Source organism: Nycticebus coucang, chromosome 10, assembly GCF_027406575.1.
Source record: "Nycticebus coucang isolate mNycCou1 chromosome 10, mNycCou1.pri, whole genome shotgun sequence".
Classification (NCBI taxonomy): domain Eukaryota; kingdom Metazoa; phylum Chordata; class Mammalia; order Primates; family Lorisidae; genus Nycticebus; species Nycticebus coucang.
In genome coordinates this window covers 101784153-101801662 of record NC_069789.1, presented here as the reverse complement: position 1 = coordinate 101801662, position 17510 = coordinate 101784153, and the positions used below count along the sequence as shown (strand labels likewise).

General features: G+C 40.1%; 2 protein-coding genes across 2 annotated transcripts in view; one reads left to right on the top strand and one right to left on the bottom strand.

The window, feature by feature from the left end:
- Positions 1-1630, top strand: part of LOC128596037 (gamma-interferon-inducible protein 16-like) — a 46113-nt gene extending 44483 nt beyond the window's left edge. The window contains exon 12 of the mRNA XM_053605379.1: positions 634-1630. Coding sequence (XP_053461354.1) covers positions 634-714 — 81 coding nt within the window. The 3' untranslated portion in view covers positions 715-1630. The remainder of the gene's footprint in view (positions 1-633) is intronic.
- A 2519-nt stretch (positions 1631-4149) lies between these two features.
- AIM2 (absent in melanoma 2) lies at positions 4150-14432 on the bottom strand. The gene is given in 6 exon segments (XM_053605970.1): positions 4150-4804; positions 5513-5698; positions 7872-7927; positions 7930-8296; positions 10337-10464; positions 13337-14432. Coding segments are annotated over 6 exon segments (1023 nt in total). The 5' UTR covers positions 13599-14432; the 3' UTR covers positions 4150-4780.
- Positions 14433-17510: the final 3078 nt, after the last annotated feature.

The following is a 17510-nucleotide window of genomic DNA, read 5'->3' as shown; positions in this document are numbered from 1 at the left end:
CGGAACACCATGTACCTGCCTTTTTTGATAGTCATACACTGGTCTACAACAGACAGAGGTGGTTGGATGTACACAACAAAAACGTTCTTTGTCACGCTGGCACATGCATTCATGTGGGATTCTTGGAACATTAACAAAGGCTACTGCTGGAATGCCAACAGCTCAAAACAAGAGCCGATACATTCAAGCACACAGACATGCAATTCTCTCAGATTCCTTTAGTTCAGGGGACCATCCGTCAAACGTTCAAATCTTCCTCTATGGCAGTTGCTCCAGGAATATCTTCTTAGCCTCCTCTTGCCTTCCTGCCACTGAGAACCTTCCCCTAAACTCTTGCATTGGTTACATGGGCTCTTCCTTCTTTCCTGTTATTCCCTGCCATCTCCTGCTCTTCCCCCTGGGCTCATGCTGGGTTGTCATAGACACCTCATTTCACGGTCCCAGCCAAGAGGAGGGGAGGCATGACTCAAACGACAAGAACGCATTAAAGGAGGTGGGTGAGAATGAGAAGAGAGTCATTAGAGGGGCATAGAAGAAGAGCTGTGGCTAAGGGGAGGAAACAGTGTGAGCGAAGGAATCACTGAATGACCATCTGCTTTTCAACTGGTTATCTTTCTCTCTTTCTTCTTCAAGGTCATCAAGACCAGGAAAATCAATAAAGAAATACATGGTCCTGATTCAGACTTGGAAACTTCACTAGACAGCTTCTTCTAAAACCTGGATGCTGTGGATAATGATGTTTATGGAGATAATTTCTAAGTGCAAGAAAAGATAAATGTACCTGGGTGAAATACAACACTGTATATGCCATTTTATATATATACATATGTGTGTATACATACATATATTCTTGGGTATGAGTGTTAGGGGTGCTTTTATAAGTTTTATTATTTTTTAAAAGTCTATTTTGCAACTATAAGCCTTATAATTTGAAGAAAGAAATAAACATCTTCACATTTTCTAATGAAATATTTCAAAAGAAGTCTCTGTGAGTTACTTAAAAGCAAAGAGTTTTGTGCCTTGTGAATCAAGATGGGTCATGGGGGCCTCAAACAGTGTTTGGGCTTAAACTTTGGATATGATCTTACAGCATTAGGCCCTGGTCAATAATGAACCAGCTGTGTTCACAGAAAGGGCAGGGAGGGATAATGTTCAGCCTGGGCTTTAACTGCCAAGTCCTGTGTCTTAGGAAGGGATTGCTCTAGCCCAGAGCAGTGGACATCTTTTCAGAATGGTCTCCTGGATGGGACAAAATCGGGAATTTATTTGCTAAATAAGATGCCTTCTGGTGGCTTGCAAGAATATATTACAATTTTTAGGCCTGCCTGATGTCAAATAACTGATTTCATTCATTTCCAGAAATGCCAACAGCTCTTCATTAGCTCTCCAGCCACATTTCCTGGTTCTGCTCCAAGGCAGACCTGCATTAGGCAAACACTGAAGACTATTAATTTTTTAGAGTGGAATAGTCTGCCATTCAGTAGATATCTGAAACTGAAATGTAGTCACATTTATTGCTCTAGTATTCTGTACACAATAACATTTGTGTTGCTTAGTCTTCATATTAGTTTTAGAAAGTTAATAGTTTTACTTCTTCCTCTACCTATAAGAAGTGAAAAACAAGGAACTGAAGGGAACAATCACTTTCCTAATGACACAGACACTGGTTTAGGAATGGGTGCATATGTCAGGGGAGGGGGTTGAGTAAAGAGGAAGCTGTGAGGGACGGAATGGGGAAGTCACAATTGTGAAAGTCCAAGGCTTTTAATTCTCAGCTAAGACAAAAAGGCATAAAGACCTCAAAGTAGAGAAATATCCATTATTTGAAAATCCCTGATCTTTTTTAGGTGGGGGGCTATTTAAAGAGTTTCATCTTTGTTATTTATTATAAAAGCTATAGGTACTTATTACAGAGAAATAAAATAACAGCATATTAAAAACACCCATACCTCCATCTTTCAACTGGATGTTTATTTTTCATGTTATGGTAAAATATCCATATAGTACCATGCACCATGGCTCACATCTATAATTTAAGCTCTCTGGGAGGCTTAGTTGGGAGTTATGCTTAGTATTTCAAGACCAGCCTGAATGAAAATGAGGCCCCATCTCTACTAAAAGTTTTAGAAAAATTACCCAGGTGTGGTGGCAGGCTCCTACAGTACCAGCTACTTGGGAGGCTGAGGCAGGAAAATTCCTTGAACCCAGAAGTGTGAGATTGCTGTGAGCTAGGCTGATAGCATGGTAGCCTAGCCTGGGTGACAGTGTGAGACTTTAAAAAAACATACACACACACACATATATATGGTAAAATATATGTTTATTAATGGAAATTTCTGTGAGTGTTTACAAATGCATATAATCATGTAATTGCTACCAAAATCAAGATATAGAATAGTTTCATCACACAAAAAAATTTCCTGCTCTATTCTACTTCGTTGTTGGCTTTTCCTCCAACTCCAAGCTCCTGGCCGATGCTGACCTACTCTTGGTCTATGCGTTTGCCTTTTCCAGAATATCGTAGCTTAAGCGGCTAAGGTGCCAGCCACATACACAGAGCTGGTGGGGTCCATCCAGCCCTGGCCTGCCAAACAACGACAACTACAACCAAAAAATAGCCAGGCGTTGTGGCAGGCACCTGTAATCCCAGCTACTTGGGAGGCCAAGGCAAGAGAATCGCTTAAGCCCAGGAGCTGGAGGTTGCTGTGAGCTGTGATGCTACGGCACTCTACCCAGGGTGACATCTTGAGGCTCGGTCTCAAAAACAAAACAAAACAAAAAAAACCCTCACAATTGTAAGAGGGACTTTACCTAACAAATGCAATCAGTGTAACCTGGTTTCTTGTACCCTCAATGAATCCCCAACGATAAGAAAAAAAAAAAAGAAATTAAACTGTACATAGAATCTTGAGTCTGGTTTCCCTTACTTCCTACCTACATTTAAGATTCATCTATGTAGTTCTATGTATCAGCAGTTTATTCTTTTTTATTGCTGAGTATAGGTTAATTGTGTGGATCTGTCAAAATTTGTTTATTAATTCTTCAGGTGAGGGACATTGGGTTGTTTAATTACATATAATTACATTACATAAATGAACTTTCACAAGTATTCACATACAGATTTTTATATGAACAAACATTACCACTCCAAGCAGGTAAAAAAAAAAAAAAAAAATCGAGGCAAGATTGCTGGGTCGTATGGTAAGTGTACGTTTAAACGTGTAAGAACTGCCAAACTCCCTTCTGAAGTGACTACTGTAAGATACTCCATTCCCACCAATAATGAGAATTCCAGTTGCTCTGCGTCATCCTCAGAATTTAGCAGTATAGGTGTATATTAGCCTTTTAAAATTTGCCACACTCTTTTGCAAAGTGGTTTTACCATTTTATATTCCCACCAGCATTGTATGATAGTTCCAGTTTTCTACATCTTTGTCAGCACTTTGTATGGTCAGATTTGCTTTTAGCCATTGTAATAAGTGTATAGTGATATCTCATTGTAGGTTTCATTTTTATTTTTCTAAAGATGAACTACATTGAGTAGTATATTTTTATGTGTTTATTTGCCACCCATGTATCATTTTTTAGCCATTTAAAAAATTTAGTCGGTTGTCTTATCATTCTATTTTGACAGTTCTTTATAAATTATGGATACAAAGCCACAGCTATGTCACTAGAAAATATTAAGCCCAAATCTAGGGCTTGACTTTCAATGCTCTGAACAGTACCTCTTAAAAAGTAGAAGTTATTCATTTTGATGTAGTTCAAATTCTCAAAAATTTATCTTGCATAGTTTGTGCTTTTGGTGTCATACCTAAAATTTTTTTTCCTGAACACAGTCACAAAGATTTTTGCCTGTTTTTTTTCTTTTAGAAGCTTTATAGTTGTATGTTTTTACATTTAAGCTGATGATCAATTTTGAATTAATTTTTGTATAAAAAATGAGGCATAGAGCAGCTGTATTAATTTTGTTCTCATATTAAGTTTTGAACAATTATCCTTTCTCTCTTGAATTATACTTGTACTTTTGTAGAATATCAAAAGCTCAGGATCATGTCACCTGCAGAATCCGGCATCAGCAGCCACCAGATCCCTCCCTGCTGTGCTTCCTTTCTGGTATGTTTCTGCACAGACCCTGAGAAGCTCCCTGATCAGCCCAGAGGTCTGTGGTGGTGGAGGGACCCCCTCAGAGCTGGGGCCGCCATGCCTGAGAGGTGAGGAGGTGAGCCTGGAGCCCCAGGGCTCTATCTTCTGACCCTTCCCGTGGTGGATGCTTCCTCACAGATAACTTCAACCTTACTGAATGAATCACCCCATTACCGTCTCCTTTACTCTGCAGGTTCTGTGTCACTTCTTCACTACTCTGCAGGTTCTGCAGGTTTTACAATGTTCTTTCCAAGAAGAGCCATCGGTAGGTAGGAATCTGCCTAAAACTTCTGATCCTCTCCTTAAGAGTGGTACATGCATGGGCTGCTTCTAATCTGCCATCTTCCCCAACTCTCAGATATATTTACTTTCAAATATGCTATCAACACCCAATACATTGCTAGTCTCTCAGCTTGAGACCGGAGATTGGCAAACTAAACCAGACCATAAGGCTGTGATGAATGAGAAATTAACTTTTATTGTGATAATATGTTGATAATTTTGGAGTTGTTTATCCAGGAATCATCCCCTTGTAATCCTATTTTTGTGGGGGAAGAGCCTGTGAACTGCTGCTCTCAGCTCCCTCACGAGCTGGTGGAAGAAGCTGGATCACGTTTTCTTGAATTGGTCCTTCTCATTTCTTTTTGGTTTTAATAACCTAGAAAGAGAAAAAACAAAAAGTCAGAGACTTATCTTTTTCTTATAGTGATTTTTGTTCTTCAGAAATGTATCTTTTCGTCTTCTCATGAAATTATCTCCTTCCCAACCTCCCCACATATTGTTCCCTCTTAGATCACTGTCCTGAAGTTAGTACCTTGCCTGTAAGTAGAAATACACTCTTCTACTTCACAAGGGCACGCAGGCAGACTCTCAGGTCTTTGCCTCCACGCCTATAAAGGGAGATGGCAGGCACTGCCAAGCATGCCGTGTGACCCAAGGATGGGAATGATGGTGTGGCAGAGGGACAGGAGGAGAGGGTTACACTGACTTAGTTGCTCTGCATGAGGGTTGCTGCAGGGATGCTCAGATTGACTCAAAAAAACGTGTCTTCAGAGTGTTCGTGGTCTGTGTCTGCTTTATATACATTAGTCAGAATGACCTGCCCAACCCTGGGCAAGCTGTCTGCATTAGCCCTGCAGTGTTACCAAGGGACTGTGTCATGCTGTGGACACTACAATGTGTGCCTCTCCCTGTGAAGTCAGTGTTCCCTTCACTGTGTATTTCCCGGAGGGAGATCCCTCAGTGAGAATAGTGCACTGCATGACAGGCTCTTCCATCCCATATCCTGTTCAATAGCACCAGTCCAGCCTTCTCACTGGAAACACAAAATACCAGCACCCTGGAGAGGTGTCCATGCAGTTCTCACCTTTATGTGGCTATGAATTCCAGATTTCAGCTGTAGTTTTCCTCTACTTTTTAACAGCTCAAAGAATGTAAGCTGAAGTTTATCCCCTTCCTCAAAGTTTGTGTCCTGTTTTCCAAGCACCAATACTTTCATGCTCCCTGTGTTGTCATTTATGTTAAATAATATACCATTCTCCTTTTCTGTTTTCTGCAAAAGAAAAGCAACACCTAATTTCAGATAATTTGGTTAGGAAATGTCAGCAATAAGATATCAGACATTTCAGATGAAGCCTCCAGAAAGAAATACAGTTGACTCTTTTTTTTTTTTTATTAAATCACAGCTGCGTACATTAATGCATTCATGGGGTGCAATGTGCTGGTTTTATATACAATTTGAAATACTTACATCAAACTGGTTAACACAGCCTTCATTGCACTTTCTTAATTATTGTGTTACAACATTAATATTCTACACATAGTAAATTTGACACGTACCCTTGTAAGATGCACCTACAGTTGACTCTTGAACGACATTGGTTTGAACTGAGTAAGTTCACTTAGTCAGAAATTTTCTTCCACCTCTATCACCCCTAAGACAGCCAGACCCATCTCTCCTTTTCCTTCTCCTCCTGAGCTTGGTCAACCTGAAGATGATGACGATTAAGACCTTTATGATGATCCATTGCCACTTAATGAATAGTAACTGTATTTTCTCTTTCTTATAATTTTCTTAATAACATTTTCTTTTATCTACCTTACTTTATGTGTTGACTGACTGTTTATGTTATCAGTCAATCTTCCACTCAACAGTAGGCTATCAGTAGTTAAGTTTTAAGGGAGTCAAAAGTTACACACAAATTTTTAACTCTGTGGCAATTGGTGGCCCTAACCCTCATATCGTTCAAAGGTCAATTGCACAAGAAAAAAAAACAGCTTTGAAACCAGCAGTTATATATCTAATAGGTGCTAGAAAATTGTAAAAAACTGTGTCCTGTGTCTATCTTTCCAGTCCTAAGCTCTCTTCCTTCAGGAGACTAGGATGGCCCAGAGAAGCAAACACTGGTGCAGGGAGAAGATGGGGCTTTTCCAGGGTGACAAGCCAGAACAGTGAGGGGAAAGGACAACCCTGGGGTTGGGTTTGGAGGAGAGCTATTTCAAGCAACAAGTCCAGAAGAGACACGAGGCAATGATGTAAGACCTCATAAACATTCTAAATATGAGTAAAATGTCAAGGATGAGAAATAATTCATGGTCAAGTCCAGACCAAAAGGAAACAGAGTGCTGCTCAGTTATGTAGGATGTTGATTTTTTTTAGCTTTGATTTATGAGATAAATAAATATATATGCATCTTAGCAGATGGCTAGCCAGATCAAGGGCTTAAAACTAGGATCAAGAATGTGGTTTTCCTATCCAAGGGCATTTTATGTTTGAATTTTCTAGGAAGACAGATTTTGCCTATCATATGCTTTTTGCAACTAACTCAAGACAGCAAAGGTTATTCAAAGGCATCTGGAGGCAGTGTCAGCAGAAGAACCTTCTGTGGTTCTTTAGTCCTGTTCTAGACCAGAAGAAGTCACTATGCAAGGCTAACTCCCTGAAGCCCCAGAGTCATAATAATTTATTAATTCTCAATTCTAATAAGTTTCTTTAAACAAACTCTTTATTTTAATTTTTTTTTCATTTTTAAAAAAATCCTGCCCTGCTTATTGGTTTTCCAGGTCAATTAATCTGGTTGATTACCCAACTGCAGTTATTTGGCATTCCCACTAATAGTTGGTTGGAATATAGATAATATGTGTTATATAAAGTACAAAAATAACAGAAATGGAAAAATTATTTGAGTATGGTAATCATTTTTTTTTTTTTTTGTAGAGACAGAGTCTCACTGTACCGCCCTCGGGTAGAGTGCCCTGGCATCATGCGGCTCACAGCAACCTCTAACTCTTGGGCTTGCGCGATTCTCTTGCCTCAGCCTCCCGAGCAGCTGGGACTACAGGCGCCCGCCACAACGCCCGGCTAATTTTTTGTTGCAGTTTGGCCGGGGCTGGGTTTGAACCTGCCACCCTCGGCATATGGGGCCGGCGCCCTACTCACTGAGCCACAGGTGCCGCCCGGTAATCACTTTTCAGAGGCTACAAGGATAAATAGAAAGTGAGACAGGATTACACCAGCTTCTTGATAATAAAAACACTTTTTGAGTTTTTGTGAAAGCTTTGGCATGTTACTAACTCCTTAAGCATTTAGTATTATTGTGTTTATTTGTTTTAGTTTTTATCTACATAAAATGCATGAAAATAAGTAATTTCTAAAGTCCCTTTTACCTAAGAGTGAAAATATTGTATTCTTACTACCCCATATAAAATTATTGATAGGAACTTACTTTCTGGACTACAAACAGCCCATTCACCATTGTTCCAATGGGCTGACTTTGAAGCTTTTGATCTTTGGGGTTTCACCAGCTTTTCTCCTAATGTTCTTCTGGACACAGATCGTTTGGTTAGATTTAGCATCAGACATAAGCAAGGTACTAGTCCCCTCCGGGAAACCACTGTGCCAATAATATTTTGACATCACAATTATTCTCTTTGGGGTGAATATATCTTTTAGCTGTGTTTTGAACACTTTTACAAAAAAGAATTCTGTCTCCGTAGCCACTGTAGCATGAAACATCATCTCTCGGTTGCCTTCTTGGGTCTCACACTCAAAGGGCTCCATTGCTTTCAGAACCAAGACTGTCAAAGGGCCTTTCTGCAACTCTCCTTCTTGGACAGATTCCTGGTGGGCCACCGTCTGCTTCTGTACAGGCTGAAGACAACAGAAGAAAGCTATCAGCTGCGAGTAAAGAACGTGTTATTCAGAGAGCCTTACTTCACCTGTGATGTTAAACTTCAGAAAGCCAGCCAAGAGGAGGAGACAGGTGGAATCAAGTAGGAGACAAGGAGGTGTAAAGAGGAGGAGATTTGAGACCTACAATTATCGAGATAGAAAAGAGAATGCAGAAGGAAGATTTCAACTCCTGTACTATGAGGAGAGCTTTCCAGGCAGGCTCTCCAAACCTGAGTGTTCGTTTTGGCATCTACTATATGCAAGATGTTCATTAGATCTCTGAAACACTGCTAAGGCAAAGGGATAAATCTGGTCCTATCTTCTATTCATTCCTCTAGGGCATAATATGCCCTTGTTCCTCCATCCAATGCTATTTTGAACCTTCATTTTATTTTGTAAAAGTAAGAGAACCAAGTGATCTGCATAGAATCTCCCAAATTCCTGTGAGACCCTGTGTATAATAAAAGTATGAATTATGTTAAATCTGAGTAAAGGGGAAAACCCAGGTCAGAGATCCTACAAGTGAGTTAAAGGGAAAAGTAAAAAGGAAAATTAATTCTACTTTTACGAATTTACCCTTAGATATGGATAATGAGTTATGTGTTAAGGTTTACATAGAAGAATTATATCCTGTTACCTATAATTATAAAGTTTGAAATAATTTAAATACCCCAAAAGGGATTTGGTTAAATAAAATCTGGTATAGTCACCTAATAGATTGCTATGCAAATTTTTAAAATGCTTTAGAGGAATAATATAATAAACTGTTATAATTGATTAAATAAAGGGAAGATCCTGAACAGGACATATAATATGTTACTTTTTACATAAATAAACCATTAAATCACATGCAAATTCCCTAGATAGATACTTATCAATGTAAAATATGGTTTTCTCTAGACAATAGGATTATATGTAAATTTTATTCTCTCTTTTTTCTGAATTAACAGACACGAAATTGTCTCTTTTGGTTTGTTTTGAGAGAAAATATTGCTTTTAAAAGGCAACTTGCTGTCCAAAGACAAAAAGAAACACAGAGGAAAAAAAACAGAGGCATGCAAGGCCAAGTGTAGGAGTGAAACTCTGATGGGACCTGGAACGTCGGTCTGTGAGAAGACCCTGATGGACATACAGCAGACTCAGGTTGAAGCAGTGCAGAAAAACATCAGCACCCCTGAAGGCCACTACAAATTTGCTTCTCAAAGATACCCATGTATCTTTGGTTGGGCTTTCAGACTGTATAAAGCATATTTCCTTAACTGATGGCTGAAATGCATCACTTCTACCTGGATTTTGTTTCACAAAGAAATCTAGACATTTCTCAGCCAAGCCCAGAGAAAGGAGCTGTTCTAGACAAAGAGAATGGAGTATATATAATCATTTCCTATAGCTGACACACTTATAAAATGACCCAACACCTGCTTCATAGAAAATGGAATTGCATGTGTTCAGTGGATTCTGTGGTGGGACTGTTAGGTGTCACCCTCTGCTCCCCCGGGACTAAGCATTTCCTTCTCAGGTAAACAGGGCTGACTCAACTTGGTCAACACAGGTCTATAAACGGCTTCCCCCTCCATCCAACTCACGGCAATCCTGAAAGACCTTGTCAGCTACTGAGCAACTGGCGGGGTCTCTGCTGCAACTAAACTGGACTTGACATTCTTCTTCTCCTATTCCTTTCATTTCCTCAGAGATATTCCTACCAGAAGGGCTCTAAAACATACTTTCTGAAAATAACCATCTCTTTCAGCATTTTCTCCTAATTGAATCCAGCATGTAACCAAGCGTCAAAGCATCCAGGGCCTAGCAAGAGCTTGAAAGTTCAACAGGTGTTTGATCTGCTGAGTCTGAGGTGATTTCTCTTTTTGTTACCCAGACACACTCTTCACATTGTTGCCTTGTTTTCCTTACTTACACACATGAGATAAAGAACACAGGCCCCAATGTGGAAAATGAAGGAGATACTGACCAGACGCTGCTCTTATAAGGACCAACGTCATTCCACTTGCCCCATCCTACCTTGAGAGGAGAGACATCTGGTGCAGCGCATTGTGCCAAGGCCTCATTTCTGACATCTGCAGAGGCAACAGGACCAGTTCCAGTTTGAGTAGTCTTTGGTTTTTTGGTTGATTTGTACTGCTTGGTAACTGATTAGAAACAAAGACACATAAACCCTCAAGAGATGAACAAAAGTGGCGAAGAAACTGAAATATCATTATCTTTCGAGAAGCAAATAAGAGGAGTGATATCAGCAGGAGGGCAGAATAGAGGGCCCCTGGCTCCAGTCTCCCTTTCTGAAAATCAGCTGGCAGCCATCCACAACCACAACACATTTGTGAATACCTTGGAACTTGAATGTTAGGGTTAGACACCCTCTAACACCACAGAACTGAGAAAAGCCACACCAGAAAGGTGTTATGGCTTGGATATGGGTTGTCTGTCCCCACTAAAACTCATGTGGAAGTTTGGTCCCCAATGTAACATTTTGGGAGGTGAGACCTAGTGGGAGGAATTTGGGTTATGTGGTGGATCCCTCAAGAATGGGTGCTGCTGTCTCTCTCACAAGACTGGATTAGTTCTTGTGGGAATGAATTAGTTCCCACAAGAGTGGGTTGTTACAAAGCCAGGACACTGCTCAAGTTTTCTTTTAGAAAGACCATGCAACAAGATGGTCATGTTCAATTATTTAAGTCACTCTCAGGCAGAAGAGGGCATGAGAAATTATTAGGATATAATTTCTGGTAGAACTTCATCAGTTCTGCTTTGAAGTAACAAAGCAAATCGCCTTGGTTTTATCAGAAAGTAGAATGATTTACCTAGAGCTGAGAGTGGATTTGGCTGTCTCTGAGGTAGCAGGTTCTCTGTATGATCCTTCAAAGAGCACTCCATCACATCACAGCAGCTGTTCTCCATCTCACACATAGTAGACTAGTGACAAATTTGTGGAAGAGCATACCTACCCACCATAGAAATCTCAGTCTCCAGACTAATCAAGGACAGATTTTTTTCACTTATGTCATTTACCATCTTCAACCTATTTTAATCTTACAAGAATTGTGTAGACTTCGATCACATTTTTTCTCAGCTTCCTTTTTCCAGGCTTAAGTGTCTTCATATTTTTTTATCTCTCTTCCTACAAAACCCTCTCTCATCTACTGATTATTGCCTCTGTCTTCCTTAAAGTTTTCTCCAAATCTCCTCCACCTTCCCTGGGGTGAGCAGCATGTGGCACTCTGCACGGCTATAAAGAAGGAGCAGTCAATAGAGGCTGAAAGATGAAACAAACCCAAACCTGGCTTCTGATCTAGTACTTAGAATGGGGGACAAATCAATTTTCTGCATTTAAATGAGGGCTAAGTATGGCCTTGGATGAACTTCTGAGGCTATCAAGGAACTTGAATGACTTTTGTACACTGCACACAGCTGCTGGTCATTCTTGAGTTTCCAACCTGGTTTCAAATTGGATCATTTTCAGCTGATCAGGTAATAAACTCCCAGGATTATTCGAACGGCAAATAGGGGAAAGATTACAATAGGAGAAATTTGGTGTTATCCCGGTCAAAAGAAGAATAAATTCTCTGAGGAGAAAATAAGAGGTAAATATCTTCCATCTATGTTTGCCAACAACTTCTGGATTCCTGTCTCTTGTCCCAGATCAGAAAAACAGGGCAGTTGGTTACTGGGACCCAATTATGTGTAGTTGCTGCCACCTGATGGCCATAGCTGTGAACTACTACACCTTCTAATCAGATACTCTGGTAAAATAAAATGCATGGTACAACCAGTCTTTTCTCTACAGTGCCTTCGATACTATCCAGCTGCTTATGTCTGTATAGAATTATGCTGTTTATATCATCCTTACATGGTCTCATTTAGCCTTCAAAGAAATAATGCATAAGAAACCATGTCATTGGTGTTGCATGCATTGAGTCCTCACGCGCACACACACAAACACTACTTAAAAAGTTGTTTTTGCTCCAGGTATAAGGCTCACACCTGTAATTCCAGCACTTTGAGAGGCCAAGACTTGAGACCAGACTGAGCAAGAGCGAGATCCAGTCTCTACAAAGCATAGAAAAATCAACCTTGCATGCTAGTGCATGCCTGTAGTCCCAGCTGCTGAGGAGCCTGAGGCAGGAGGCTCACTTGAGCCCAACCCAGGAGTTTGAGGTTACAGTGAGCTATGATGATGCCACTGTACTCTAGCCCAGACATGACAGAGGAGTGATAGCTTGTCTCTCAAATTAAAAAAAGCTGTTGTAACTTTTGTGGTCAGATGGAGTTGTACTTAAGTCGTAAAACTGTTGCATTTGGGAGAGTCATTGAGTGAAATGCTCCCTTGCTATTTTTTAGTCATTTAAAGATATCTAATGCTCTCAGGAAACAAACTCAGGAATTAAAATCCAATGTAGATACTTTAGAGAGAGATGATCAGTGATTTACTGAATAATGTAAAAAATAGTCTGTGTGTGATGGGTAATTTATATTGCCACTTGTGTTGGAGAGAGAGCAGGAGAGAGAATACCTTAATTAGAGAGGACTGTCTCCTGGAGAAAGAAGAGGAATGGATAGACTGAGTGAAATAGCAAAGGTCCCTGACATCCCAATTTCGATTGTCCAGTGCTATGATTATGTCATTTTCAAGGCTTCGATAAAATGTGAGAGAAATACCTACTGTGTAAATGGGGTTTTGAGAAATTAACATTGAAAATCTCTGTCCATGTTTACTGCAAGTAGACTGGAGGCAAAAATGGGCAAAGTGGAAAGAGGATATCGTAAGTGGTAGCCCCAAGGCCTGGAACGAGAGATGGAAAACCAACACCGGAATGGATCTGAGGAATTTCTAACAGACTTTCTAGAAGTGATTCTCCAAAGAAGAGAACAGAGAGGCAGGTGCACTAAGTTAGCAAACAAATTCCAACAAGAAGCACTGGGGGCCTTATCCCACTGATGTCAGGAAGGGAAAGGCCCAGGCTGGGCAGAGACAAGCACTGGGCAGGTTCCGTCTTCTCACATTACCTTTCTCCTTCTCTTCCTGAAGACATTTTGCCCCATTCATGTAATTCAACTTCTGCAAAATACAAATGGTCTTCATCACCGTGGGCACCACACCAGCATTTTGAATCATCCAGTTAGCTACCTCTGTCCTGCTTGAAGTTTCTAGTTTGCCCCCAGGCATACTGAACTCATCTGGAACAAAGAACTTAAACCTATCCAGTTCCTCATGGGTAATGAGATCCAAGCCTTTCAGCAACAGGATCGCCTTATATTGATTCTCCATCTCACAACTTTGGGATCAGCCTACAAGAAATCAAAACATACAAGATTAAAAACCAAATAAAACAAAATGAGTTGTTAATTTAAAGGGAAGGTAAACAAAATGTTTTCAGTACAATGGAAGAGATTTCAATGAAATAGAAGCAAGACCCTTTTATGAAGATGGTCACTGCTCTTGGTAAGCGTGTCTTCATAGGGTATGCAATGCCTCTGGAATTCTCAGAGAACAGGACAGATTCTCTTGTTATCTTTAGACAGAGTGATTGGGACACAAATACAACACAGTGCATACACTTGAAGCATATAATTGGATCATTTTTTGGCATATACAACACCTAATGAAGTATAATTAATCAGTTTGTTCCTTCATGGACATGCTTTTGATGTCATATTTAAGAAATCTTTTCCAATCTCAAGATTTTCTCCTATGTTATCCTCTAGAAATTTTATAGTTTCATTTTTGTACATTTTAAGTTCTATGATTTATTTTACATTATTTTGTGTGTGGTGGGATGTATAATGCACTTCTTTTTTTCCACAAACATGTGCCTTTTCCCAGAATCGTACATTAAAAAGACTATTGTTTTTCAAAGACTTGCTTTTGTGCCTTTGTTGAAAATTCGTTTTCCAATCTTAGTGGGCCTATTCTCGAGTTTTTATTCTGCCCATTAATCTATTTCTCCATCTTGTTGCCAATACATCTATGTATAATATCCAAACCAATATGGCAAATATTAAAAATAATTCAATAATGTTTCTAAACATAAGACTGTATATAAAAGCCATTTCTTTATTTCAGTAACACTCCAAGAGAAGAGAGTATTGAATAAAAAATACACTTTCCAATAACAATGAAACTACAAAGTATTTAAGAACATCTAATAAAAGATAATTTAAGGACTTTAAATAGAACATTTTAAAACTTTATTGGAATACATAAAAGCCCTAATTAAGTATATATGTGATTTTTAAATTAAAAGATTCAATAAAATGAAAGTGACAACTTTGATATATTAATCCATAAACTCCAGGCAAAATCTCAAAGGGCTTTCTATAGAATTTATCAGGGTGGGGGGGGCGGAGCAAGATGGCAGCCGAGTAACAGCTTCCTTGCATCTGGGCACCGTGAGTCTGGGGAGATAGGATTCCAGGCATCTCTGGCTGGTGGGAACTGCCTATCATCACTCCTATGAGGATACAGGGAGTCAGCGAGAGACTTCTGGACCCCAAGAGGAGGACTAAAACAGTGGAAAACCGGCAAGTGGTCACCTGTGTTCAATCCATCTAAACCCGCCCACAACTGTAAGTTCAGTAGCAGCAAGACTGCAAACCAGAAACGCCTTACCTGTGAACTGTTTTGATGTCCTTGGGCTTGGCACTGAGTTGAACTGCCCTGGGGAAGGCCTGAGCGGGAGTGCGGAGAACTTTGGCCCTTGTTTAGGGCCCCAGTCTGTGCCGCTGAGCCAGACGGAGCTAATAGTGTTTGGCGGTGGGTCATACGGAACCATTGTCAGTGATCTGCCCCGGCAAGCTCCGCCCTCAGGGTCGCAGAGCTAGAAACGGGTGGGAGGTTGTAACCCAGCAACCAAGTAGCCTAAGGGTGGGGTCTGAGCCGCCTTGCAGCCCTAACCCTCAGGGGCAGAGTGAGACCAGTGTTGGCACACTGGGTAAGTGGATAGCCACTTCAGCAGTGATTCCAGCGAGAAAGCTGGGAAAGCTTCTGCTCAGCAAGTTTACAAGTTCAAAGTGCCTTTTAAGTGGGCTGAAGAGAGATTTAGGGTGTCTACCTGCTGGGGGTTGAGAAATCAGCAGGCTCCAGTCGTATCAGAACTGTGACTAACATCTCATACCCCAGAAGACCACGTGTTGCCCAGACTATATTCAATAACATATACAAACTGCTTTGTTTTTGGTTGTGTATTTTTTCTTTTTTTTCGTTTGGTTGTTTTTTTTTTGTTTGTTTATTTTGACGTTGTTGATGTTCTTCTGTTTTTTAATTTCAATCTTTTCCATACAGATCCCTTTTTCTTTCTCAACTTTTCTAGTTTAATTATAATTTCCCATTGCTGCCTTTTTTAATAACTACAACTTCATTTTTGCTAGTGTTTCTACCACTATCATTTGGTTTTTCACCCAATTGTATCCCCGTAAAGTTTTCTGTTTGCTTGTTTTGGTTTGATTTATAGCATTTTTGTCTTTCCTCTCTACTTGGTGGAGGTGGGGTACTGTGTCTGATCAGGTTAGCAAAGAGCTGCTGACCTCAAGTGAACCACCCAACTGGGCAGTCCCAGAAGGTGGGGTTTTTTAAGGTTGTGTCAAAGTACCCTACTGTACACCGATATTGCCCTGTCTCCCTCTTTCTGTGCCTCTCTTCTTTTTGTCAATATTCCTTATCCCCACCCCCTCTCCTTTCTCTATCTTTCTTTTTTTTCTTATCACTCGGTCCTCCTTTCTTTCATCCCTTTTTTGCTCCTCAACCTTCTCACCCTTCTCGTCCTGTAACCCTTAGTCCACAGGCACAAAAACTTAAAGAGCAAGAGGAAGTGAAAGGAAAATTAGGGCAAGGAAACAGATCAAAGAAATCACTCATGCGGAAGAATCAGCAGAAAACTCCAGGCAACATGAAGAACCAGTCCAGAACAACCCCTCCAAGGGACCATGAGGTAGCTACTGCAGAGGATTCCACCTATAAAGAAATGTTAGGAATGACAGAAAGGGAATTTAGAATACACATGTTGAAAACAATGAAAGAAATGATGGAAACAATGAAGGAAACTGCTAATAAAGTGGAAAATAACCAAAAGGAAATCCAAAAACAGAATCAAATCAGAGATGAACGATATGAAGAATATAAAAAGGATATAGCAGAGCTGAAGGAAATGAAACAGTCAATCAGGGAACTTAAAGATGCAATGGAAAGTATCAGCAACAGGTTAGACCATGCAGAAGAAAGAATTTCAGAGGTAGAAGACAAAGTTTTTGAGATAACTCAGGTAGTAAAAGAGGCAGAAAAGAAGAGAGAGAAAGCAGAACGTTCACTGTCAGAATTATGGGACTTTATGAAGCGTTCCAACATACGAGTTATAGGAATTCCAGAAGGGGAAGAAGAATGCCCCAGAGGAATGGAAGCCATACTAGAGAATATTATAAAAGAAAATTTCCCAAACATCACCAAAGATTCTGACACACTGCTTTCAGAGGGATATCGGACCCCAGGTCGCCTCAACTCTAACCGAGCTTCTCCAAGACACATTGTGATGAACCTGTCCAAAGTCAAGACAAAAGAAAAGATTCTGCAAGCTGCCAGGAGTAAGCGCCAGTTGACCTACAGGGGCAAATCCATCAGAGTGACCGCAGACTTCTCTAATGAAACTTTCCAAGCAAGAAGACAATGGTCATCTACCTTTAATCTACTTAAACAGAACAATTTTCAGCCCAGAATTCTGTACCCTGCTAAGCTAAGCTTCAAAATTGACGGAGAAATCAAATCATTTACGGATATACAAACATTGAGGAAATTCGCCACAACAAGACCAGCTCTACAGGAAATACTTCAACCTGTTCTGCACACTGACCACCACAATGGATCAGCAGCAAAGTAAGAACTCAGAAATCAAAGGACAGAACCTAACCTCCACACTGATGCAAAAGATAAAACTAAGCAATGGACTCTCACCAAATAAGATGAATAGAATACTACCACACTTATCAATTATCTCCATAAATGTTAATGGCTTGAATTCCCCACTGAAGAGACATAGATTGGCTGACTGGATTAAAAAAACACAAGCCATCAATTTGCTGTCTGCAAGAAACACACCTGGCTTCAAAAGACAAATTAAAGCTCCGAGTCAAGGGTTGGAAGACAATTTTTCAGGCAAATGGAATTCAGAAGAAAAGAGGAGTTGCAATCTTA